Source organism: Pogoniulus pusillus, chromosome 9 (assembly GCF_015220805.1).
Source record: "Pogoniulus pusillus isolate bPogPus1 chromosome 9, bPogPus1.pri, whole genome shotgun sequence".
NCBI classification, from domain to species: domain Eukaryota; kingdom Metazoa; phylum Chordata; class Aves; order Piciformes; family Lybiidae; genus Pogoniulus; species Pogoniulus pusillus.
Window position 1 is genome coordinate 38,705,061 of NC_087272.1, and position 26,411 is coordinate 38,731,471.

Consider the following 26,411-nt stretch of genomic DNA (forward strand, 5'->3'; position numbering starts at 1 on the left):
GCCTGCAGGGAGGCTGTAGCCAGGTGGGGTTGGGCTCTTCCAACCTGGTTGATTCTATGACTCTGTGATTCAAGCCTCCAAACCTCTCCTCCCCCGGGGTGTGTTGTACCTGTTTTGATCCTGCTGTCTCTGCTGATGACTCCTCCAGGCTCAACGCTGATCACATAGATGGGCAAATCCCACTCCCGGTTGGATGCTCCACCTGCCACAGTCATTCCCAGGGACTCTGTGTGGTCTTTCCGGACTGCCACCACCTTCTCGTGGCAGGTGACAGTGTGAAGGGTGCTCTGTGATGGAGAAAAGAGCAGCAACACACACAGTGGGCAAGGGCATGGGCAGAGCTTGCTGCCAGCCCAAGTGTTCTCTGCTGACAGGAGTAGTTGTCTGTGGCACACCAAAGCACAGCACAGCTGCCACTTGGCCACGGGGCAGGCATGGCCCTGCTCAGGGCTTAGGCATCTGTGGAGTCAGAGCTAGCAGCAGGACAACCTCTGCTTTCATGGAATCATGGAATGGCAGAATGGCTCAGGCTGAGAGGGAGCTCAGAGCTCAGCTCCTCCAACCTCCCCACCATGCTCAGGGACACCTCTCAGCTACACTCAGCTGCTCAAGGCCTCCTCCAGCCTGGCCTGCAGCACCCCCAGCAAGGAGGCAGCCACAGCCTCCCTGGGCAGCCTGGGACACACTCTCAGCACCCTCACACTCAACAGCTCCTTCCTCAGCTCCACTCTCAGCCTGCTCTGCCTCAGCTCCAAACCATTGCCCCTTGGGCTGTCTCTAGAGCCCCTGATGCAAAGTCCCTCTGCAGCCTTCCTGCAGGCTGCCTTCAGCTCTGGGCAGGCAGCTCTGAGGTGCCCCTGGAGCCTTCTCCCCTGCAGGCTGCACCCCCCCAGCTCCCTCAGCCTCTCCTCACAGGGTAGGTCACACAGGAATGCATCCAGGTGGGTTTGGAAAGGCTCCAGAGCAGGAGATTCCACAACCTCTCTGGGCAGCCTGCTCCAGGGCTCTGCACCCTCACTGCAAAGAAGTTTCTCCTCCTGTTGGGGTGAAACCTTCTCTGCTCCAGTTTGCCCTTTGAAGCTGCTCTCCCACCTCTCACTTTTCACATGGTTGCAGAGAGGAAGGAATTAGGGGAGACTCTGCTGAGACAAAAGGCAGTGGATGAAAGGGAAGCAAAGTCTTGCTTGGTAAACACAGGTAGAGCTTAGCTGGAGGTAGAGCTGATAATGAGAAGCCAGTTAAAAGGCAGCATTAATCAGTGACTGCATTTCAGTGCACTCCCCTCTAAACAATTGTCCTGCTCTCATTTCCAGCTGGCCCCAGAGGTCAGCAGAGGCAAAATGTAGCACTTCACCTCCTCCTCTTTTTCTAGATAGATATTTCTCCCCCTCTCTCCTTGTATATCTTCTGGAAAATAAACATTTGCAGCAGAGCCTCACAACATCCAGGCCATGGCAAATGTCTTGCAGGCAGGAAAATGCACTGTGGAGCAAGGTCCTGCAGCTGGGTGGAGGCAATGCCAAGCACAACTCCAGGCTGGGCAGTGAGTGGCTGCAGAGCAGCCCTGAGCAGAGGCACTTGGGGGTGCTGCTGGAGGAGAAGCTCAGCAGGAGCCAGCAGTGTGCACTTGCAGCCCAGAAAGCCAAGCAGAGCCTGGGCTGCAGCAGCAGCAGTGTGGCCAGCAGGGCCAGGGAGGGGATTCTCCCCCTCTGCTCTGCTCTGCTGAGACCCCACCTGGAGTCCTGCATCCAGCTCTGGAGCCCCTGGGACAAGAGGGCTGTGGAGATGCTGGAGAGTGTCCAGAGCAGGGCCAGGAGGATGCTGAGAGGCTGCAGCAGCTCTGCTGTGAGCACAGCCTGAAAGAGTTGGGGCTGTGCAGGCTGGAGCAGAGGAGGCTCCCAGGGGACCTTCTTGTGGCCTTCCAGCATCTGAAGGGGGCTCCAAAAAAGCTGGGGAGGGACTTTTGAGGCTGTGAGGGAGTGGCAGGAGTGGGGGGAATGGAGCAAAGCTGGAGGTGGGGAGAGTGAGGCTGGAGGTGAGGAGGAAGTTGTTGAGCAGGAGAGTGGTGAGAGGCTGGCAGGGGTTGCCCAGGGAGGTGGTTGAGGCCCCATGGCTGGAGGTGTTTGAGGCCAGGCTGGCTGAGGCTGTGTGCAGCCTGCTCTAGGGTAGGGTGTCCCTGGGCATGGCAGGGGGTTGGGACTGGCTGCTCCTTGTGCTCCCTTCCAACCCTGCCTGATTCTGTGATTCACCTGAGGGCTGACCTGCTGCTCTGGTCAGCAAACACTGCCTGCTGAAGCCACAGGGCCACAGATGTGCTGGAAGCACAGGGCAGTTTGTTATGAAGGAGTAAGAACACAGCTCCAATTAAACCCAAGTGCTGGTTAACTAATGGCAAAGCTCTCCCCTGGGCAACCTGTGCCAGTGTCTCACCACCCTCACTGCAAATAACTTCTTCCTTACATCCACTTTAAACCTCTCCTCTGCCAGTTCCAACCCATTCCTCCTCCTCCTCTCATTCCCAGACCTTGTCAATAGTCCCTCCCCAGCCCTCCTGGACCCCCCTTCAGATCCTGCAAGGCCACTCCAAGGTCTCCTCCAAGCCTTCTCCTCTCCAGGCTGCACAGCCCCAACTCTCTCAGCCTGTGCTCACAGCAGAGCTGCTGCAGCCCTCTCAGCATCTTGGTGGCCTCCTCTGCACTGGCTCCAACACTTCCATGTCCTGCTTCTGCTGGGGGCTCCACAACTGCCCCCAGGACTGCAGGTGGGGTGTGAGGAGAGCAGAGCCAAGGGGCACAATCCCCTCCCTTGCCCTGTGCCCACACTGCTCTTGCTGCAGCCAGCACAGGGTTGTGTCTGGGCTGCACTCACACTGCAGGCTCCTGTGGAGCTTTGCATCAGCCCAGACCCCCAGGGCCTGTTCCTCAGGGCTGCTCTCAGCCATTCCCCACCCAGCCTGGAGCTGTGCTTGGGACTGCACCCACCCAGGTGCAGGACCTGACACCTGGCCTTGTTGAATGCCATGAGCTTGGCCTGGGCACAGCTCTGCAGCCTGCCCAGGTCCCTCTGGATGGATCCCTGCCCTCTAGTAGGTCGACTGTGCCACACAGCCTGGTGCCATCTGCACACCTGCTGACAGACACCAGCACATTTCTTTGGCACATAAAAACATTGACTCAGGTAGTGGGGTTTGGTCCAATAAAAATCAGCCTAGCATTTGCAAGGGTTTGTAAAGGGCAGAGCTGGGCTTTGTCTGCTGGCTGGCAGCTGTGCTCTCCATCTGACAGCTGCTGCAGTCCAAAGGTCTCTTTAAGGACACATCTGCTGGAGTCAGTGCAGAGGAGGGCAAGGAAGGGCCTGGAGAGTAGATCTTATGTAGAGTGACTGAAGGAGCTGGGGATGGGTAGTGTGAAACAGGAGGCTGAGGGCAGAGCTCATTGCTGTCCACAGCTACCTGAAAGGACCTTGTGGAGAGGCTGCTGCTGGGCTCTGCTCACAGGGAATGGGAGACAGAACAAGAGGGAACAGCCTCAGGCTGCAAGAGGGCAGATTTAGAGTGGATATTAGGAAGAATTTCTCCCATCAAGAGTGGTCAGGGACTGGAATGAGCTGCCCAGGGAGGTGGTGGTGTCACCAAAGGTGGTTTGGCTGTGGTGCTTGGGGCTATGGATTAGGATGCTCCTTGCAGAGTAGGGTTCTGGGTTGGACTTGCTGATCCTGAGGGGCTTTGCCAGCCTGAGTGTTTCTGTGATCCTCTGATCTGGCTGCCTCTCAGGCAGGATGGCTTTAAGCCAGCTCTGCCTGTTCACCTCCCTGCTATGGGTGGCCAGAGGACCTGTTTGCAAGGGCTTGCATAAGTGACACAGAGACTGATGCAAATGAACCAGGCACAGGACTGTACCTGCAGTGACACCAACACAAGCACATGCCTTGATCTCTCCAGAGTGCAGAGTAAGCCTTGAGTCACTCAGAGAAAAGCACCCCAGAGTCTTGCTGCATTGCTCCCTGCTCCCAAAACTCTTCTCTCTGCCCACCAGAGTCTCTCTGGCTGATGCAGAAAGCATGTGCAGGTGCAAAGGCACTAAGCACAGGGTGCAACAGGGTGCTGAGGAGAGGCTGCATTGGTCCCTGCTCCCAAAACTCTTCTCTCTGCCCACCAGAGTCTCTCTGCCTGATGCAGAAAGCATGTGCAGGTCCAAAGGCACTAACCACAGGGTGCCACAGGGTGCTGAGGAGCAGCTGCATTGCTCCCTGCTCCCAAAACTCTTCTCTCTGCCCACCAGAGTCTCTCTGCCTGATGCAGAAAGCATGTGCAGGTGCAAAGGCACTAAGCACAGGGTGCAACAGGGTGCTGAGGAGAGGCTGCATTGGTCCCTGCTCCCAAAACTCTTCTCTCTGCCCACCAGAGTCTCTCTGCCTGATGCAGAAAGCATGTGCAGGTGCAAAGGCACTAAGCACAGGGTGCAACAGGGTGCTGAGGAGCAGCTGAGGAGCCAGACCCATAATATCTCAGCAAGGTCTTTGCTCTGTGCTGCGTGACCTGGTCTGGCCATGCTGCACGTTGCTGCATCTTGCAGCTCCCATCCCACCAAGTGCCAGGCACTGCCAGAGCAAACCCAACACGTTTTGGGGCCAAAGCTCCACAGGATGTCTGCAGAGTGGCAGTGGAGACCACAGCTGCTGTCTGCTGCCCCACTGCCAGGCAGGTCGGGGCAGAGGTATCCTAAGGAACAAGCTACAGAGTAATAATCACTGTGACTGTGAAGCAGCTGCTGAGAGCTCAGTGTATGAAAGCTTTTGGCCTGAAGACTTCTCTCCAGAAGGACAACCTTCAGCTGATCCTCTTCTTTCCACAGGAGCTCCTTGCCCCGTGCTGGCTCTCGCTGCCATCCATGCCCATGGCCAGCACTCTGCACGCACTTCAGCCCCCAGCCCCACCACTGCCCTTCACCTTCTCCTCCCCTTTCCAGCCCAGATGCAGCCAGGGCAGAAGCAGAGAGTAAAAGAGGAGCACAGCCTCTCTGTGCCCACTGCAAAGTAAGCCATGGCCCTTCTAGTTGGCAGAGAGCAGAGTCAACGCCCCGAGACACCACACCGCCAGCTGCCCTCCCCAGTGCCCACCCCAGGGATGGCACACACCACATCAACGCTCCAGACCTCACCTTGTTGTGTCTCTCAGCAGGACAGGGCTGGGGGTTGCCACCACCATAAGTCCATCCTGTCTCCTGCAGGATGTCTGGGGTCTGCTGCCTGGTCTGCCGTGACACCACGAAGTGGACCTGCTTCTCGCTGGCCTGCGGGAGGAGGCACAGGTGAATCCTAACCCTCCAGCATGCCTCAGCCCCTGGGGAGCCACCAAACGCTCTGACACCCTCCCCACCTGCCCCACATCTGCCTGGAGGCAGCAATCCACCACAGTGAGTGACCACAGAATCACAGAACCAAGCAGGTTGGCAGAGAGCTCCAAGCTCAGCCAGCCCAACCTAGCACCCAGCCCTGCCCAACCAACCAGACCATGGCACTAAGTGCCCCAGCCAGGCTTGGCTGCAACACCTCCAGCCACAGCCACTCCACCACCTCCCTGGGCAGCCCATTCCAATGCCAATCACTCTCTCTGACAACAACTTCCTAACAACATCCAGCCTAGACCTGCCCTGCCACAGCTTCAGACTCTGTCCCCTTCTTCTGGTGCTGGCTGCCTGGCAGCAGAGCCCAACCCCACCTGGCTACAGCCTCCCTGCAGGCAGCTGCAGGCAGCAATGAGCTCTTCCCTGAGCCTCCTCTGCTGCAGGCTGCACACCCCCAGCTCCCTCAGCCTCTCCTCACAGGGCTCTGCTCCAGGCCCCTCCCCAGCCTTGCTGCCCTTCTCTCCACACCTGCCAGCACCTCAACAGCTCTCTGCAGTTCAGGAGCCCACAACTGGACACAGCACTCCAGGGGTGGTCTGAGCAGTGCTGAGCACAGGGGCACAAGAACCTCCCTTGTCCTGCTGCCCACACTGCTCCTGTGCTCCAGGCCCCTGTGTGTTCTTTGGAACACACACACAGACCCCAAAATCAATTCCTAGCTATTCCCACCTGGTGTGGGGTTTATGCAACATGAATTCCCAGGCACTAGACTGCAGTGGGTGCCGAGAAGCAGCATTTGTGCCTCAGGAGAAGGGAAAGCAGCCTGCTCTCTGGGTTGTAATGTGGTTGAGATGGAGACCCTGTTACAGGAAAGATCTGGAGGTGCTGCAGCATGGCCAGAGAAGGGCCACGTGGATGATCAGAGGGCTGCAGCTCCTCTCCTTTCAGGACAGGCTGAGAGAGTTGTGGTTGTTCAGCCTGGAAAGGACAAAGATCCAGGGGCACCTCAGAGCTGCCTGCCCAGAGCTGAAGGCAGCCTGCAGGAAGGCTGCAGAGGGACTTTGCATCAGGGGCTCTAGAGACAGCCCAAGGGGCAATGGTTTGGAGCTGAGGCAGAGCAGGCTGAGAGTGGAGCTGAGGAAGGAGTTGCTGAGTGTGAGGGTGCTGAGAGTGTGTCCCAGGCTGCCCAGGGAGGCTGTGGCTGCCTCCTTGCTGGGGGTGCTGCAGGCCAGGCTGGAGGAGGCCTTGAGCAGCTGAGTGTAGCTGAGAGGTGTCCCTGGGCATGGTGTGGAGGTTGGAGGAGCTGAGCTCTGAGCTCCTTTCCAGCCTGATTCCATGAAAGCAGAGATTGTCCTGCTGCTAGCTCTGACTCCACAGATGCCTATACATAGAAGGCTCAATAAAGGTTAATGCTGCTATGATCAAGTTCCCTGTCACAAAAATAAGAGGGAAGGAGATTTAGATTAGACATTAGGAAGAAGTTCTTCAGCAGGAGGGTGGTGAGACCCTGGCACAGGTTGCCCATGCAAATGATAGTAGCCTCATCCCTGCAAGTTTTTAAGGCCAGGCTTAGATGTGGCTCTGAATTAGTGGGAAGTGTCCCTACCCATGGCAAGGAGGCTGGAACTGGATGACCCTTGAAGTCCTTTCCAACCCTGACCATTCTGTTGGAGCCATAGAAAAGCAAAGCTGCCAAGGGCAAACAGCCTCATGAAATCCAGTTTTACCCCAGGCAAACAGCTTCAGCTTCTCTGCTGCCACATGGTTAGCCTCAGAATTGGTTATTTAGAGGGAGGTTGTAAATGTGATTAATTCCTGGAGGAGCAGAGAGGGAGCTGGGGGTGCTGGCAGAGAGGAGCTGAAGAGGAGGCAGCAGTGCCCAGGTGGGCAGCAGAGCCAATGGCATCCTGGGCTGGCTGAGGAGCAGTGTGGGCAGCAGGACAAGGGAGGTTCTTGTGCCCCTGTGCTCAGCACTGCTCAGGCCAGCCCTGGAGTGCTGTGTCCAGTTGTGGGCTCCTGAATTGCAGAGAGCTGTTGAGGTGCTGGCAGGTGTGGAGAGAAGGGCAGCAAGGCTGGGGAGGGGCCTGGAGCAGAGCCCTGTGAGGAGAGGCTGAGGGAGCTGGGGGTGTGCAGCCTGCAGCAGAGGAGGCTCAGGGCAGAGCTCATTGCTGTCTGCAGCTGCCTGCAGGGAGGCTGTAGCCAGGTGGGGTTGGGCTCTGCTGCCAGGCAGCCAGCAGCAGAAGAAGGGGACAGAGTCTGAAGCTGTGGCAGGGCAGGTCTAGGCTGGATGTTGTTAGGAAGTTGTTGTCAGAGAGAGTGATTGGCATTGGAATGGGCTGCCCAGGGAGGTGGTGGAGTGGCCGTGGCTGGAGGTGTTGCAGCCAAGCCTGGCTTCCAGGCTCTCACCACCCTCATGCTGAACAACTTCTTCCTCACATCCAGGCTGCATCTTCCCATTTCCAGCTTGGTTCCATCCCCCCCACTCCTATCACTACCTGACAGCCTAAAAAGTCCCTCCCCAGCTTTCTTGTAGCCCCCTTCAGATCCTGCAAGGCCACAATAAGGTCACCTGGGAGCCTTCTTCTCTGCAGAAACCGATCAGAGAATCAGAGACTATTATGGGTTGGAAGGTACCTCCACAGAGCATGGAGTTGCCAGGCAGAAGCTGATGGTGTGCCTGAAGCTGCCAGCACCATTAGCTGGGGGAGCTCTCGGTGCTGCGAGCAAAGCTCACGCCGAGGTCTCAGCAGGCAGGATGCCTTCAGAGTGAAACAGCCCTTTCGTGTAAGGAGCAAATGCAAACCACTTGTGGCATCAGCCTGATGCTTTCTGCCTGGCCTAACGTGGAAAACAGGAAGGGCAAATGATAACTGGTGAAATACCATGACAGAAGGAAGGGAAAACAGGAGGCAGGTTCTGGGAATCTCGCTCCAGACAGAGGTGATTCACAGAGCTCACATCAGTGCAGGGCAGCCCTGGCTGTCTGGAAGCCTGAGTCTCCCCTTTGATGGGCACCCTGCTTAAATTCCCAGGGACTGGGGGGTGTTTCAAGCATTCTTATCAAGAACATCCCCTCTCTGGAAGCCAGCAAGAGCTGCAGTTGTGTGTTTCAAACACGGGGGTGTGTGACTGGGGCCCTTAGACATGTTTTCCATCCTGCCTCTAGGCTGCTCCTGGGTTTGGCTTGGGGAGCAGAGTTATAGAGCCAAGCAGTGTGCCCATATTCACAGAGGCACATGCAGGGGGGGCAGAGCCCCTCAGGATCACCAAGGCCAACCCAGAACCCTACTCTACAAGATTCACCTTAAACCATAGCCCCAAGCACCACATCTTTAAACACACCCAGGCTGGGTGACTCCACCACCTTCCTGGGCAGCTCCTTCCAGTCCCTGACCACTCTCTCCATGAAAAACTTTTCCCTAATGTCCAATTTAAACCCCCCCAGCCTCAGCTTGAGGCCATTCCCCTTTCTTCTGTCTCCTGTTACCTGTGAGCAGAGCCCAGCAGCAGCCTCTCCACAAGGTCCTTTCAGGTAGCTGCAGACAGCAGTGAGCTCTGCCCTCAACCTCCTCTTCCTCACCCTAACGATTCCCAGCTCCCTCAGTCACTCCTCACCAGATTTACTCCCTAGGCCCTTCCCCAGCTTTGTTGCTCTTCTCTGGAGCCACTCCAGCACCTGCACATCTCTCTTATATTGAGGTGCCCAAAACTGAACACAACACTCGAGCTGTGGCCTCACCAGCGCTGAGCCATAGAACCAAGCAGGTTGGAAGAGAGCTCCAAGCTCAGCCAGCACAACCTAGCACCCAGCCCTGCCCAACCAACCAGACCATGGCACTAAGTGCCCCAGCCAGGCTTGGCAAGAACACCTCCAGCCACAGCCACTCCACCACCTCCCTGGGCAGCCCATTCCAATGCCAATCACTCTCTCTGCCAGGAACTTCCTAACAACATCCAGCCTAGACCTGCCCTGCCACAGCTCCAGGCTGTGTCCCCTTCTTCTGTTGCTGGGTGCCTGGCAGCAGAGCCCAGCCCCACCTGGCTACAGCCTCCCTGCAGGCAGCTGCAGGCAGCAATGAGCTCTGCCCTGAGCCTCCTCTGCTGCAGGCTGCACACCCCCAGCTCCCTCAGCCTCTCCTCACAGTAGTCTAAGGGGACAACAAACTCCCTGCTGCTGCTGGCCACAGCACTTTTAATCCAAGCCAGGACAGAATCACAGAAGCAGTCAGGGCTGGAAGGGACCACAAGGAGCAGCCAGTGCCAGCCCCCTGCCATGCCCAGGGACACCCTACCCTAGAGCAGGCTGCACACAGCCTCAGCCAGCCTGGCCTCAAACACCTCCAGCCATGGGGCCTCAACCACCTCCCTGGGCAGCCCCTGCCAGCCTCTCACCACTCTCCTGCTCAACAACTTCCTCCTCACCTCCAGCCTCACTCTCCCCACCTCCACCTTTGCTCCATTCCCCCCACTCCTGCCACTCCCTCACAGCCTCAAAAGTCCCTCCCCAGCTTTTTTGGGGCCACCTTCAGATGCTGGCAGGCCACAAGAAGGTCCCCTGGGAGCCTCCTCTGCTCCAGCCTGCACAGCCCCAACTCTTTCCGGCTGTGCTCACAGCAGAGCTGCTGCAGCCTCTCAGCATCCTCCTGGCCCTGCTCTGGACACTCTCCAGCATCTCCACAGCCCTCTTGTCCCAGGGGCTCCAGAGCTGGATGCAGCACTCCAGGTACTCCAGAAACTTCCTCCTCGCATCCCATCTGCCCCTCCCCACCTCCACCTTTGCCCCACAGCAAGCATCTTCGAGAGGGACCGATCCCCATCGGATCTCGAACTGCCACTTGGGTGTCCGCAGCCTGGCACACCCACGGAGCCCGGCGGCGGCTGGGCACAGCTCCCGGCTGAGCACCGCACCTGGATGAGCTGCGCGGCGCTCTCGGGGCTGCCGTAGCGGTGGTCGCGGCCGTTGATGGCCAGGACGCGGTCGTTCTCCTGCAGCTGCCCGTCGCGGGCGGCCACGCCGCCGGCCAGCAGGTTGAAGATGAACACCCCCGGCTCGTCGGCCCGCCGGACCAGCTTGATCCCCAGCTGCTCGTCCGGGCTGCTTTTGCTCAGCACGACGTGGAAGCTGTCGTCGCGGCCGCAGCGGGCGTCCAGCGGCAGGCTGCTGTGCCGGCAGCGGTAGCGCTGCTCCCGCAGCACCGTCAGGCGCAGGACGCGGCAGGGCTGCTGCAGCAGGGACACGGCGTAGCTGTGAGGCACGGTTTTGATGTCCATGCCGTTCACCTGCAAGAGAGAAGCCTTCGGGCAGCGCCTGCCTTGTCTTGAGGTTGGACAAGTGCAGAGTGCTGCACCTGGGGAGGGATAATGAACTGCAGCGGTACAGGCTGGGAGGTGACTGCTCTGTGGAGAGGGACCCGGGGGTCCTGGGGGAGAACATCCACGGCACAGCAGTGTGCTCAGGAGGTTCTCCTCTGTCTATACTCTGCACTGGTGATATCTGCTTGAGTGCAGCCTGTGGAGGGGGACCTGGGGGTGCTGGGGGAGAACATCCACGGCACAGCAGTGTGCTCAGGAGGTTCTCCTCTGTCTCTACTCTGCCCTGGGGAGATTTGCTGGAGAGCAGCCCTGTGGAGAGGGAGCTGGGAGTGCTGGAGGAGAACATCCATGGCACAGCAATGTGCTCAGGAGGTTCTCCTCTGCCTCTACTCTGCCCTGGTGATATCTGCTTGAGTGCAGCCCTGTGGAGAGGGAGCTGGGAGTGCTGGGGGAGAACATCCATGGCACAGCAATGTGCTCTGGGGGCCAAGAGGGACAATGGGATCCTGGGGGGCATTCAGAAGAGTGTGTCCAGCAGATCCAGGGAGGTTCTCCTCTGCCTCTACTCTACCCTAGTGAGACCTCATCTTGAATACTGTGTTGAGTTTTGGGCTCCCCAGTTGAAGAGGGACAGGGATCTGCTGGAGAGAGTCCAAGGGAGGGCTATGAGGATGATGAGGGGAGTGGAGCACTGCCTGGTGGGGAGAGGCTGAGGGACCTGGGGCTGGAGAAAACTGAGAGGAGATCTAATCAATGTCTGTAACTATCTGAGGGCTGGGGGTCAGGAGGGGGGGACAGGCTCTGCTCACTGCTCCCTGGGACAGAACAAGCAGCAGTGGATGGAAGCTGCAGCACAGGAGGTTCCAGCTCAACACAAGGGGCAACTTCTTGACTGGAAGGGTCCCAGAGCCCTGGCACAGGCTGCCCAGAGAGGCTGTGGAGTCTCCTTCTGTGGAGCCTTTCCAGCCCTGTCTGGATGTGTTCCTGTGTGCCCTGAGCTGGATTGCATGGCCCTGCTCTGGCAGGGGGGTGGATGAGCTCCTTGGGTCCCTTCCAACCCTTACCATGCTGTGAGCTGTGATCTGGAGTGGCAGTGGAGAGGGCAGGTCTGTTTGCACAGATGTCTTCACACGGTGTGACATGTGCTGCTTCCAACGGTGCCACACGAGCTTGTGGTGCAGAACACTCTTCCCCCCAAGGAAAGGACACTCTGCAGACACTTTCTGCCCTTCCTCCTTCCCCCTCTCCCTGACAGGCTCTAGCCAGACATGCTCTTTTCCAGCTTCATTGTTGTTCTTTCCCAGGCTCCAGTATCCTTTCACATATCTTCACTTTACTCCACCAATTTCTGACTGCAATCCTTCTCCTCAGCCTTTCTTTTCACTGCCATCACTTTCCTACTGCTTTGTTTCTCCATTATCACAGAATCAGAGAGTGTTAGGGGTTGGAAGGGACTTCCAGAGATCATCCAGGCCAAGCCCCCTCCAGAGCAGCAGCACCCAGGGCAGGGCACACAGCAGCACAACCAGGGGGGGTTGAAAGGCTCCAGAGCAGGAGACTCCACAGCCTCTCTGGGCAGCCTGCTCCAGGGCTCTGGCACCTTCACAGGGACAAAGTTTCCCCTCCTGCTCCCCTGGCACCTCCTCTGCTGCAGCTTGCCCCCAGTGCCCCTTGTGCTGCCCTTGGCCAGCCCTGGGCAGAGCCTGGCTGTGTCCTGCCCACACTGCCCTGCACAGCTTCAGCACAGGACTGAGGGCAGCCCTCAGGCTGCTCTGCTGCCAGCTGCCAGCCCCAGCTGCCTCAGCCTGGCCTCACAGGAGCTGTTCACTGCCTGCAGCAGCTTGGGGGCTCTGGGCTGGGCTCTTCCAAGCAGTTCCCTGAGGTCCTTCTTGACTTGAGTAGCCCAGAACTGGTCACAATACTCCAGCTGTGGCCTCAGTAGACCAGATCAGGAGAACCTCTCATGACTTACCAACCACAGCCCTTCTAGTCCACCCCAGAATGGCATTGGCCTTCTTGGCCACCACAGCACACTGCTGGCTTATGGTCAACCTTCCATCCACCAGGACCCCCAGATCCTTTTCCCCTTATCAGAGAGGCCTGGCAGTGAGTAGGACAATAAACCTGTGAGCCTCCAAACCTGCTGCAATCAGTGAAGCCCTCCCAGCCTGCAGAGGAGCTGGATGTCTTTTTACATGAACTGTTCCACTCACACCCACTAATGAACCTCTAATTAAAATGAAGAGCAAAACAGACTCAAAGAGAAGTGTAAATGCCCTGGGTGCTCACTGTGCTGATATTCCACACCAGACAATTCAGCTTTTTACATGGCTTAGTGTTTTCCAGGTGAGATTCAGTTCAGATAGGGCCAGGAGGATGCTGAGAGGCTGCAGCAGCTCTGCTGTGAGCACAGACTGAAAGAGTTGGGGCTGTGCAGGCTGGAGCAGAGGAGGCTCCCAGGGGACCTTCTTGTGGCCTGCCAGCATCTGAAGGGGGCTACAAAAAGCTGGGGAGGGACTTTTGAGGGTGTGAGGGAGTGTCAGGAGTGGGGGGAATGGAGCAAAGGTGGAGGTGGGGAGAGTGAGGCTGGAGGTGAGGAGGAAGTTGTTGAGCAGGAGAGTGGTGAGAGGCTGGCAGGGGTTGCCCAGGGAGGTGGTTGAGGCTCCATGGCTGGAGGTGTTTGAGGCCAGGCTGGCTGAGGCTGTGTGCAGCCTGCTCTAGGGTAGGGTGTCCCTGGGCATGGCAGGGGGCTTGGAACTGGCTGCTCCTTGTGGTCCCTTCCAACCCTGACTGGTTCTATGACTCTAAGATGGCAGCAAAACTGCATCACTGCCACCTCTTTCACTTGGCTGGAGGAAAGGAAGAGGAAGGAACAGAGCACCCAGTCAGTCCTGTCACATCCATGCCTGCAGGCATGCCTGGGCTAAATGAAAACCAGTTGTGAGCCTGTAATTTGCTGCTGGCTGGAGGACCTGACTCAGACAAGTTATTTCCATGTAGCTTTTACTCTGCACAGGTTGAACCATTTAAGCATTAAGAAACATTTCCAATCTGGAAGAGAAAAGTTTCCCATCACAACCAGAAGCCTTCAACTGGCAGTTGGGTTTGCAGACTCTGGGGGTAGGATGGGGCTGCCCATCTGTTGGGGGGCACTACCCTCCTAGAGGCACAGCTCAACCAAGTCTGTTGCCAGCTTGGGTACCACAAATGGTGTGAGCTGTGCCATCCCAGACAACCAGCAATAGAACAGGGGGACACAGCCTCAAGCTGTGCCAGGGCAGGTCTGGGCTGGATGTGAGGAGGAAGTTCCTGGCAGAGAGAGTGATTGGCATTGGAATGGGCTGCCCAGGGAGGTGGTGGAGTGGCCGTGGCTGGAGGTGTTGCAGCCAAGCCTGGCTGGGGCACTTAGTGCCATGGTCTGGTTGGTCGGGCAGGGCTGGGTGCTAGGTTGGGCTGGCTGAGCTTGGAGCTCTCTTCCAGCCTGCTTGGTTCTATGATTCTATCCTTCAGGCATTGGGATGGGCTGGGCAGGGAGGTGGTGGAGTCACCTTTCAGTTCAGTTAGCCAGCAGACCAAAGCTCACTGATGTCCACATACAATCATAGAATCACCCAGGTTGGAAGAGAGCTCCAAAATCACCCAGTCCAACCTATCCCCCAGGCCTATCCAGCCACATGAATCCTGCCACCTCAGCATGCTCTGGGTCATGCCTTTAATAAACTCTTGTGTTTGCTACCCAGACCAGGATGGATTGCTGCATAAAAACTGTGCAGCACAAGCCTGAGGCCTTGGGCAACCAAGTCTGGTTGAGAGATGTCCCTACCCATGGCAAGGAGGTTGGAGCAAATGATCTCTAAGATCCCTTCTAGCCCAGGGAGGTGGTGGAAGCCTCGTGCCTGGAGCTGTCTAAGGCCAGGCTGGCTGAGGCTGTGGGCAGCCTGATCTAGTGTGAGGAGTCTCTGTCCATGGCAGGGGGGTTGGAACTGGCTGATCCTTGTGGTCCCTTCCAACCCTGACTGATTCCATGATTCTAAGCTGCTTGGGATCTACTTGGGTGAGCTGCAGCTGTACTTTTAGCTTGCAATGTGGAGATAACTGTGCACTCCAACCACCAAAGCAAGGAGCTGGCAGCTGCTGCCATCTTTTCCCTTAAGACTTTAAAGCATTCATATAACTCAGCATCCCTGCAGAGCTCCAAGTCCCTGGGGCCTCTAAGAGTGCAGCTCCCATTCAAAAGCTGCTGCTGAAGCCACTGCTCCCAAGACACAGGGTTGTTAATCATCTGGCCTAATTCTTCATCAGCTGAGAGACACATCTAATGGAAGCAAAGGCAGAAGCAGCAGCCAACAGCTAAGGCCTGAATGTTGCTCAAGTTGGTCCTCAGTAATGTCACCTGTGGCTGTTGGTCCTCAGAAATGTCACCTGTGGCTGCTGGTGCTGCCAAGACAGAGTGGGCAGCATCTCATGCTCTGCAGTGCTGAACACATCGTGCAGAGGAGCTGGATGGCAACATAACCCTGATCAGGCTCCTATCACCTCTTCTGGTACAAGTGGGATGAAAGGCAATAGAAACCTCACTAAGTGAGCTTTAAGCCCATGGTTAGTACAGAGAGTGGGCAAAAAGCACTCAAGAAAGAAACTTTTTGCACCCCCAGGTCAGAAATACCCACAGTCTGTTGGATCTGCACTGCATATTGGATCCATTGTGGTTGGGAAGAAATCACAGCATGTCAGGGGCTGGAAGGGACCTCCAAAGCTCACCCAGGCCACCCCCCCTGCCACAGCAGCAGCACCCAGAGCAGATCACACAGCAGCACAGCCAGGTGGGGTTGGAATATCTCCAGAGAGGGAGACTCCACAGCCCCCCTGGGCAGCCTGTGCCAGGGCTCTGCCACCCTCACAGGGAAAAAATCCTCCTCCTGTTTCCATGAAGCTTCCTCTGCCTCAGCTGCCACCCAGTGCCCCTTGTGCTGTCCCTGGGCATCACCCAGCAGAGCCTGGCTCCAGCTCCTGCCACTCACCTGCACACATTGAGAACCACTGCTGAGGTCACCTCTCAGCTCCTCCTGTCCCAGCAGCACAGCCCCAGCTGCCTCAGGCTCTGCTCCTAACAGAGCTGTTCCATTCCCTTCCTTGTCTGTGTGGCTCTGTGCTGGACTCTCTCCAGCAGTTCTGTGTCCTTCTTGAACTGGAATGGCCCAGAACTGGACACAGCACTGCAGATGTGGCCTCAGCAGGGCAGAGCAGAGCAGGAGGAGAATCTCTCTCAACCACAGCCCTTCTAATGCACCCCACAATGGCATTGAACTTATTGGCCACCACGACACACTGCTGGCTCATGGTCAACCTCCCATGCACCAGGACCCCCAGAGTACTTTTCCACTTATCAGGGGAGCCTGATACTGAGTAGGAAAACAAAACTGTGAGCTCCAAAACCTGCCGAGTCAGGGAAGCCTCCACAGCCTGCAGAGGAACTGAACACAGCATCACAGAATCAGCCAGGCTGGGAGAGAGCTCCAAGCTCAGCCAGCCCAACCTAGCACCCAGCCCTGCCCAACCAACCAGACCATGGCACTAAGTGCCCCAGCCAGGCTTGGCTGCAACACCTCCAGCCACGGCCACTCCACCACCTCCCTGGGCAGCCCATTCCAATGCCAATCACTCTCTCTGCCAGGAACTTCCTCCTCACATCCAGCCTAGACCTGCCCTGGCACAGCTTCAGACTCTGTCCCCTTCTTCTGGTGCTGGCTGCCTGGCAGCAGAGCCCAACCCCACCTGGCTACAGCCTCCCTGCAGGCAGCTGCAGGCAGCAATGAGCTCTGCCCTGAGCCTCCTCTGCTGCAGGCTGCACACCCCCAGCTCCCTCAGCCTCTCCTCACAGGGCTCTGCTCCAGGCCCCTCCCCAGCCTTGCTGCCCTTCTCTCCACACCTGCCAGCACCTCAACAGCTCTCTGCAATTCAGGAGCCCACAACTGGACACAGCACTCCAGGGGTGGTCTGAGCAGTGCTGAGCACAGGGGCACAAGAACCTCCCTTGTCCTGCTGCCCACACTGCTCCTGAGCCAGCCCAGGATGCCATTGGCTCTGCTGCCCACCTGGGCACTGCTGCCTCCTCTTCAGCTCCTCTCTGCCAGCACCCCCAGCTCCCTCTCTGCCTGCCTGCTCTCAGCCACTCTGGCCCCAGCCTTCAGTGCTGCTTGGGGTTGTTGTGGCCAAAGTGCAGAACTCTGCCCTTGGCCTTGTTCAGTCTCATCCCATTGGCCTCTGCCCACCCATCTCACATGCTCCTGGGGAGGGCACTCTGATACCTGCAGAGAAGAGTACCTTCAGTATGATGTCTCCAGGCAGCAGCCTCCCATCTCTGGCAATGACCCCATCCTGGTAGATGTGCTGGATGATGATGTGAGCCAGCGGTGTCTCGCTGCCCCCCACGATCCTGATGGCCAAGCTCTCCTGAGGGTCACTCCGGCTGATCTTGATGCAGGTGACTTCTCCATCTGGGATCAGGTGATACAACCTGGGGAAAGCTGGAGATGCACAGGGTGAGGGCTTGGATTTGACACCACAGCTTGACTTTGGTAAAGCCTGCACTGTAGGAGCTTCGACTACCTGCTGGGTACCCAAAGTGGGTACTGGGCATGGATGCAATCTACACTGAGTGGGGAGGGAAGTCATAGAATGGTTTAGGTTGGAAGGGAGCTCAAAGATCAGCCAGTTCCAATCCCTCTAAGACAGGCAGGGACACCTCCCACTAGAAGAAGTTGCTCAAGGTCTCATCCTACCTGGCCTTGAACACCTCCAGGGAGGTTGTGGAGCACAGAATCCCCCAACGTGATCAAAGATCACGTTGGGGGATTCTGTGCTCCACAACCTCCCTGGGCAACCTGTGCCAGTGTCTCATGACCCTCACTGCAAACAACTTTCTAACATCCAGTTTCAATCTCCCCTCTACCACTTCAAACCCATTCCTCCTCCTCCTCTCATTCCCAGACCTTGTCAATAGTCCCTCCCCAGCCTTCCTGTAGCCTCCTTCAGCTACTGGAAGGCCACTCCAAGCTCTTCTCTAAGCTTTCTCTTGTCCAGGCTTTGCTTGCAGAGTGGACTTGAAGGGATCTTTTTTTAATGAACACATACAAAACTCCATAGTTTGTGTTGCATTTAGTTGTTTCCTTCTCCCCACACACACTCACAAGCACAGATAACATCCAGTTGGAAGAGACCTCAAAGACCAAGCTCTGACCCTGCACCACACAGCCCTTAAACCTTTGATGTGATCCAGGCAGATGTAAATGGAGCTAAAACCTGCCAGTATTTTAAAGGACCAAATCACATCTTTAGCCAGCAGAGATCTCCTGCTCTGAACCAAGCCATGGCTCCTTGCTGACCCTCATGAGGATGGTCATGGACACCTCAACAAACAGCCTTCTGTGCTGTACTCTCTGTCTTGTTCTCTCCCATTGCTGCTGGCATAGCTGAAGGTGAGGCACTGAGCTTGTGACATCCAAAGAGGCCTTTCATAGAATCTTAGAGTGGTCTGGGTTGGAAGAGACCTCTAAAGGACACAGAATCACAGAATGAAGCAGGTTGGAAGACATCTCTGAGATCATCCAGTCCAACCTAGCACCTAAATCTTCTGATTAACAGTCCTATAGAATCACAGAACCAAGCAGGTTGGAAGAAAGCTCCAAGCTCAGCCAGCCCAACCTAGCACCCAGCCCTGCCCAACCAACCAGACCATGGCACTAAGTGCCCCAGCCAGGCTTGGCTGCAACACCTCCAGCCACGGCCACTCCACCACCTCCCTGCCATGCCCATTCCAATGCCAATCACTCTCTCTGCCAGGAGCTTCCTCCTCACAGCCAGCCTAGACCTGCCCTGGGCACAGCTTGAGGCTGTCCCCCCTTCTTCTGTTGCTGGCTGCCTGGCAGCAGAGCCCAACCCCACCTGGCTACAGCCTCCCTGCAGGCAGCTGCAGGCAGCAATGAGCTCTGCCCTGAGCCTCCTCTGCTGCAGGCTGCACACCCCCAGCTCCCTCAGCCTCTCCTCACAGGGCTCTGCTCCAGGCCCCTCCCCAGCCTTGCTGCCCTTCTCTCCACACCTGCCAGCACCTCAACAGCTCTCTGCAATTCAGGAGCCCACAACTGGACACAGCACTCCAGGGCTGGCCTGAGCAGTGCTGAGCACAGGGGTGGGCACAAGAACCTCCCTTGTCCTGCTGCCCACACTGCTCCTGAGCCAGCCCAGGATGCCATTGGCTCTGCTGCCCACCTGGGCACTGCTGCCTCAGCTTCAGCTCCTCTCTGCCAGCACCCCCAGCTCCCTCTCTACACCTCCATTCCCCAGCCTTTAACAGAACTCTCTGGTTTCTTGGCCCAGGTTTTCCAAAGAGGAAAACCAGGAGGTTTCCATACCTTTCTTCACCATTTTACATTTCCAGTCCTTAAACAGGGCACAGCTGCTGAGTCTAGAGAGCAGAAAGCTTTCTGTCTTGGGTTTGCTGCTCCTTGCAGGGTTTCCCACAGGGTGTTGGGGTTTGGTCACCGAGGGTTGTGTGGAGCATTCTGAATCTGTCAATACAAGGAAATGTCAGCATGGCTGCACCCAGGGCAAATCCTGCCTGGCAAATCCTGCCTGGCAAATCCTGCCTGGCAAATCCTGCCTGGCAACCCTGGTGGCCTTCTCTGGACAGCTCACAGCATGAGCAGATGAGGGGAGAGCAACTGATGGCATTTACCTGGAGCTGAGCAAGGCCTTTGGCATTGTCCCACACCACAGCCTGGTCCCCAGGCTGGTGCCACATGGGTGTGAGGGGTGAGCACTGATGGATACAGAACTGGCTTGAAGGCTGCACCCAAAGAGTGGCTGCCAATGGCTCCATGGCCAAGTGGAGGCCAGGGACAAGTGGAGTCCCTCAGGGGTCAGTCCTGGCACCAGTCTTGTTCAACAGCTTTGTGGGTGCCATGGACAGAGGCACTGAGTGCAGCCTCAGCAAGTTTGCTGCCCACAGCAAGCTGTGTGGTGCAGCAGCCAGGCTGGAGGGCAGGATCCATCCAGAGGGACCTGGGCAGGCTGCAGAGGTGGGCACAAGCCAAGCTCAGGAGGTGCAACAAGACCAAGGGCAAGGTCCTGCAGCTGGGTGGAGGCAATGCCAAGCACAACTCCAGGCTGGGCAGTGAGTGGCTGCAGAGCAGCCCTGAGCAGAGGCACTTGGGGGTGCTGCTGGAGGAGAAGCTCCACAGGAGCCAGCAGTGTGCACTTGCAGCCCAGAAAGCCAAGCAGAGCCTGGGCTGCAGCAGCAGCAGTGTGGCCAGCAGGGCCAGGGAGGGGATTCTCCCCCTCTGCTGTGCTCTGCTGAGACCCCACCTGGAGTCCTGCATCCAGCTCTGGAGCCCCTGGGACAAGAGGGCTGTGGAGATGCTGGAGAGTGTCCAGAGCAGGGCCAGGAGGATGCTGAGAGGCTGCAGCAGCTCTGCTGTGAGCACAGACTGAAAGAGTTGGGGCTGTGCAGGCTGGAGCAGAGGAGGCTCCCAGGGGACCTTCTGGTGGCCTGTCAGGATCTGAAGGGGGCTCCAAAAAAGCTGGGGAGGGACTTTTGAGGGTGTGAGGGAGTGGCAGGAGTGGGGGGAATGGAGCAAAGCTGGAGGTGGGGAGAGTAGGGCTGGAGGTGAGGAGGAAGTTGTTGAGCAGGAGAGTGGTGAGAGGCTGGCAGGGGTTGCCCAGGGAGGTGGTTGAGGCCCCATGGCTGGAGGTGTTTGAGGCCAGGCTGGCTGAGGCTGTGTGCAGCCTGCTCTAGGGTAGGGTGTCCCTGGGCATGGCAGGGGGTTGGGACTGGCTGCTCCTTGTGGTCCCTTCCAGCCCTGACTGATTCTACGTCATCTGCAGTTCAGAAAGACTCTGGGTGCTTTTTCCACAAGGAATGTTTTCCTTAGAGGAATGTAGAGTTTTTATTGGCATTTTCACACATCTGATCCTATTAAGAAACAATCTGGGGGAGCAGAGCCCTGTGAGGAGAGGCTGAGGGAGCTGGGGGGGTGCAGCCTGCAGCAGAGGAGGCTCAGGGCAGAGCTCATTGCTGCCTGCAGCTGCCTGCAGGGAGGCTGTAGCCAGGTGGGGTTGGGCTCTGCTGCCAGGCAGCCAGCAACAGAAGAAGGGGACACAGCCTCAAACTGTTCCAGGGCAGGTCTAGGCTGGGTGTGAGGAGGAAGTTGCTGGCAGAGAGAGTGATTGGCATTGGAATGGGCTGCCCAGGGAGGTGGTGGAGTGGCCGTGGCTGGAGGTGTTGCAGCCAAGGCTGGCTGGGGCACTTAGTGCCATGGTCTGGTTGGTTGGGCAGGGCTGGGTGCTAGGTTGGGCTGGCTGAGCCTGGAGCTCTCTTCTGACCTGCTTGATTCTATGGTGGGGCACTTAGTGCCATGGTCTAGTTGATTGGACAGGTTTGAGGGATAGGTTGGGCTGGATGAGCTTGGAGGTTTCTTCCAACCTGCTTTATTCTATGATCCTATGCCCCAAAAGTGCCCCAGTAAGGCAATGTGGGTATCTAAATTGCATTGCTAACACAGCTTTGTACACATCAAGCTCTGAAACCCTAATTGTTTCCCCCTGGGCAAGGTCAGAGGTAGGAAAACTCACAGGATGCATCTGGTTGGGAGAGTTTTAGAAGCTCATCCAAGCTGGCTGAGCTTGGAGGTCTCTTTCCAACCTTGATTCTATGATTCTATGCCCCAAAAGTGCTCTTATAAGGCAATGTGGGTATCTAAATTGCATTTCTAACACAGCTTTGTACACATCAAGCTCTGAAAACTTAATTGTTTCCCCTTGGGCAAGGTCAGAGGTAGGAAAACTCACAGGATGCATCTGGTTGGAAGAGTCTTAAAAGCTCATCCAGTCCAACATCTGACCCAGCACCTCAAGAGTCACCACTAATCCACCACTGCTTGATTCTAGGCATGAATAAAGTCCAACTGCAGACTGCTCAGAGCAGCTGAGGACTCCCAATAAATAAGGCAAAGGAAAACAAACCAAACAGAACTGGAGGGAAGAAAAAGAAAGAGAAGCCTCCAGCTGCCAGGATGATGATAACTACTACAGAAAGGAGTATATCCATGTCCTGCTCCAGCAAGGAGAAACAGAGAGAGCCTTTGAGATGCCAGGACACACAGCACCTGTTGCAAAGGACTGAGTGGAGGTCTCTGTTAGAATTTCATTTGCACTGCTGCGAGTTACTTGCTGGCAGTTTGGTTCTTCTCTGAAGCCCAAATTCCAGCCCTGTGTCATCCAAGGGCATTCTTGGCATAGGCAATGAATGCAGTCACTCAGGCAGGCAGCTTGGGTGAGCTCACACAGCAGAGGAACTGCTCATTAAGCAATTACACTAAGCCTACCTGGTTTTTCCAGTGCACTCTGGTATGTCTGGCAGCTTACAGCCATGCTTGGTGGGGAGGGATGAAACCACATCGGAGTCAAGGAGGGGATGACAGCCTTGAGGTTGCTAATGGAGTCCTGCAGTCATCACCACTTCAGGGCCTCATTATGTGCCCCTTAAAAAGGGGTTTTCATCCTGCTGGCAATGTAAAGGCTCAGTGTCCTCCTCAAGCCTCCTGCTGCTAACATCTGGAGTTCACTGGGCTGCTGGATAGGGGCTGCTGGCAGCCACAGTCACAGAGCCTTAGGGGTTGGGAGGCACCTCCAGAGATCAGCCAGTCCAACCCCCCTGCCAAGGCAGGAGCACCCAGGGTAGGTCACACAGGAATGCATCCAGGTGGGTTTGGAAAGGCTCCAGAGCAGGAGACTCCACAACCTCTCTGGGCAGCCTGCTCCAGGGCTCTGCACCCTCACTGCAAAGAAGTTTCTCCTCCTGTTGAGCTGAAACCTTCTCTGCTCCAGTTTGTAGCTGTTGCTCCTTGGCTTATTGCTGCTGAGCACCAAAAAGAGCTTGGCCCCAGGCACTGACCCCCACCCCTCAGAGATTTGTGCACATTGCTCAGATCTCCTCTCAGCCTTCTCTTCTGCAGACCAAACAGCCCCAGGGCTCTCAGGCTCTCTTTCACAGAATCAATCAGGTTGGAAAAGACCTCCAAGCTCATCCAGTCCAACCTATCCCCCTTTGTAGGGGAGATGCTCAAGCCCCCCACATCCACACACTCTGGGCACCAAACTAAGCTTTCAGGGGATCAATTACTAAACCAAGTAGAAGCCTAGGCAGAAAGTAGTCATCATAGTGCCTGTGCCCCATCCTGGAGAGGTGTCTTTTGAACAGTGCACACTGGAGATGTGCTTGGGATTCCAGCTAAAGGGCAAGGTTTGCTTACAGTGGCTACAAGAGTTGCTAGGGAATGGGGACCACAGAGTGCCAGACAACCTACCTGCATAAATGGTACTTTGGCAGGACCAGTAACTATCTGGGCCATTCACCTTGGTTTTGGAGGAATCACAGAATCAGTCAGGGTTGGAAGGGACCACAGGGAGCAGCCAGTTCCAACCCCCCTGCCATGCCCAGGGACACCCTACCCTAGAGCAGGCTGCACACAGCCTCAGCCAGCCTGGCCTCAAACACCTCCAGCCATGGGGCCTCAACCACCTCCCTGGGCAACCCCTGCCAGCCTCTCACCACTCTCCTGCTCAACAACTTCCTCCTCACCTCCAGCCTCACTCTCCCCACCTCCAGCTTTGCTCCAGTCCCCCCACTCCTGCCACTCCCTCACACCCTCAAAAGTCCCTCCCCAGCTTTTTTGTAGCCCTCTTCAGATGCTGGCAGGCCACAAGAAGGTCCCCTGGGAGCCTCCTCTGCTCCAGCCTGCACAGCCCCAACTCTTTCAGGCTGTGCTCACAGCAGAGCTGCTGCAGCCTCTCAGCATCCTCCTGGCCCTGCTCTGGACACACTCCAGCATCTCCACAGCCCTCTTGTCCCAGGGGCTCCAGAGCTGGATGCAGGACTTCAGGTGCAGTCCTCTTGTGAGGACCTCCTTGAAAGGTTCCTCCTTTGGAATGGCCATGCTTTGTTTTGGGAATGTGGGCCAGGAGAGTAAGCAGTAAGAGCACAGCCACGTAGCAAAGCTCTCCTGAAGGCAGTAAGCAATAAAGGAGGAAACATCCAGCACTGTTCTCTGAGCCACTGCCTCAAGAGTAATCATGCCTGAGCACAGCATTTGGGAGGCTTCAGACCTTCTCTGTTTGTGTGTGGGTTTCAATGACAGCCTGAGGCACAGAGCAAGGTGGATATTTCCCCTTCTTGCCTTCCACCCTCACCCTGAGCGTTTGAGCTGGTAAGAGACAGGCGGTGCTGAGGCATCGAGCAGAGGAATTCTGAGCCCAGGGAAGACCTTGATTAAGTCAATGATTCCCACTCTGGCATCACTTCCTCTTGCTGCACAAAGGCTGATGTTGGCTGTGTGATGACAGTCCAAAGCAATTAGTAACATTGGCTTATTGCTTCGAGGATGCCAAATGCTGAGTGGTGCTGCCTGCCAGCCCCCTGGCTGCTGGGGGATGTCAGCCAGCCTGGCCTCTCCCCCCCTGCTTGAGAGCAGAACATCCTTACCTCATCACCTGCCCAGCTCAGCTAATGCACCTCTGTCACCAAGGAGCCCACAGAAGGGCTGGGATAATTGCACCTTCCTAATCTCCTCCCACTGGGAATGCTCAGTGCTTCCTAAAGGCTAACCGTGGGGTATCCCACAGGGCATGATGGCTGGGATCAGTGTGCTTCAGGAGGGCAGAAAACTGCTGATGGAGCCTCTTGAACAAGATGACAGAGCAAATCTAGCACTGGCAGCTCCACTGACAGCTTCCAGAGGTCCAGATCCCACCTGATGGCCACTGGGCTGACTAACAGAGCAAATCTAGCACTGGCAGCTCCACTGACAGCTTCCAGAGGTCCAGATCCCACCTGATGGCCACTGGGCTGGCTAACAGAGCAAATCTAGCACTGGCAGCTCCACTGACAGCTTCCAGAGGTCCAGATCTAACCTGATGGGCACTGGGCTGGCTAACAGAGCAAATCTAGCACTGGCAGCACCACTGACAGCTTCCAGAGGTCCAGATCCCACCTGATGGGCACTGGGCTGGCTAACAGAGCAAATCTAGCACTGGCAGCACCACTGACAGCTTCCAGAGGTCCAGATCCCACCTGATGGGCACTGGGCTGGCTAACAGAGCAAATCTAGCACTGGCAGCACCACCAACAGCTTCCAGAGGTCCAGATCTAACCTGATGGGCACTGGGCTGGCTAACAGAGCAAATCTAGCACTGGCAGCACCACTGACAGCTTCCAGAGGTCCAGATCCCACCTGATGGGCACTGGGCTGGCTAACAGAGCAAATCTAGCACTGGCAGCTCCACTAACAGCTTCCAGAGGTCCAGATCTCACCTGATGGGCACTGGGCTGGCTAACAGAGCAAATCTAGCACTGGCAGCTCCACTGACAGCTTCCAGAGGTCCAGCTCCCACCTGATGGGCTGTAACACAGTTTGTTTACTAGAGCAGCCTTACCTGATGTGCCACTTAGCTCAGCAACATTCATAGAATGGTTTAAGTTGGAAGGGACCTCAAGGATCATCCAGTTCCAACTCCCCTGCCTCAGACAGGGACACCTCCCACTAGAATAGGTTGCTCAAGGCCTCATCCAACCTGGCCTTGAACACCTCCAGGGAGGCACTGCCAGGCCCCTCTCTGCCTGGCTGCTCTCAGCCACTCTGGCCCCAGCCTGTAGAGCTGCTTGGGGTTGTTGTGGCCAAAGTGCAGAACCCTGCACTAAACCACTCCATGAAGAAGCACTGGGACAGTTTCCCTCCTGGGTGTAAAGTGAGCATTTCCCCCACCTCTGGGAGATGATGTGCAGAGGGTACCCAGGTGCACCTGTGCCAGGGTACACAGAGTACAGGGCAGCAGCAGTGAGCAGCCAGAAATGTTGCTGGCATAAGGAAATCCAAGTGCAGGTGCAGGGAGCAGCTTGTTCTGGCTGCACCTTCAGGGAAGGGTTTTGCAGCCTGGCTCTCAGGGAGTGCTGGCTGGAAACTGCACTCCAGGAGGTTCAGCTTTGCTTTTTAAAGGGCTTATCCCTTTCCTTATGGATGTTAAGGAAGTTTGAATGGAGGCAGGAGCCTCTTAGCCATGGGTGCTGGCTACAGGAGCTGGAGGAATGCTCTTCACATGGCACAATCCTTTATAAAAGAGCAGCAAGGATAAATGCCTTGAAATAAAACCATCAGGTGCTTGCTTTGGAGGTGAGGTGGTTCAGATGTAGCATTCTTATAGAATCAAGCAGGTCTGAGACCATCCAGTCCAACCTACCACCTAAACCTTCTAATTAACAAACCCATAGCATCACAGAACCAAGCAGGTTGGAAGAGAGCTCCAAGCTCAGCCAGCCCAACCTAGCACCCAGCCCTGCCCAACCAACCAGACCATGGCACTAAGTGCCCCAGCCAGGCTTGGCTGCAACACCTCCAGCCACGGCCACTCCACCACCTCCCTGGGCAGCCCATTCCAATGCCAATCACTCTCTCTGCCAGGAACTTCCTCCTCACATCCAGCCTAGACCTGCCCTGCCACAGCTTCAGGCTCTGTCCCCTTCTTCTGTCCATGGCTGCCTGGCAGCAGAGCCCAACCCCACCTGGCTACAGCCTCCCTGCAGGCAGCTGCAGGCAGCAATGAGCTCTGCCCTGAGCCTCCTCTGCTGCAGGCTGCACCCCCCCAGCTCCCTCAGCCTCTCCTCACAGGGAGGATCCCCTTTAAGCCTTCTCCTCTCCAGTGGAC

General features: G+C 56.6%; 1 protein-coding gene across 5 annotated transcripts in view; it reads right to left on the bottom strand.

Moving 5' to 3' along the window:
• The window catches only part of LNX1 (ligand of numb-protein X 1), an 89,058-nt gene that overhangs the window by 9,916 nt on the left and 52,731 nt on the right, over positions 1-26,411 (bottom strand). For 2 of the 5 annotated variants that reach the window (XM_064149282.1, XM_064149284.1), the window contains exons 5-9: positions 19,070-19,225; positions 16,983-17,185; positions 10,254-10,625; positions 5,160-5,291; positions 110-287 (exon numbers count right to left, since the gene is read on the bottom strand). In XM_064149282.1, the coding sequence (XP_064005352.1) occupies positions 110-287; positions 5,160-5,291; positions 10,254-10,625; positions 16,983-17,185; positions 19,070-19,225 (1,041 nt within the window). The remainder of the gene's footprint in view (positions 1-109; positions 288-5,159; positions 5,292-10,253; positions 10,626-16,982; positions 17,186-19,069; positions 19,226-26,411) is intronic. The other 3 variants (XM_064149283.1, XM_064149285.1, XM_064149286.1) reach the window with 2 other exon arrangements.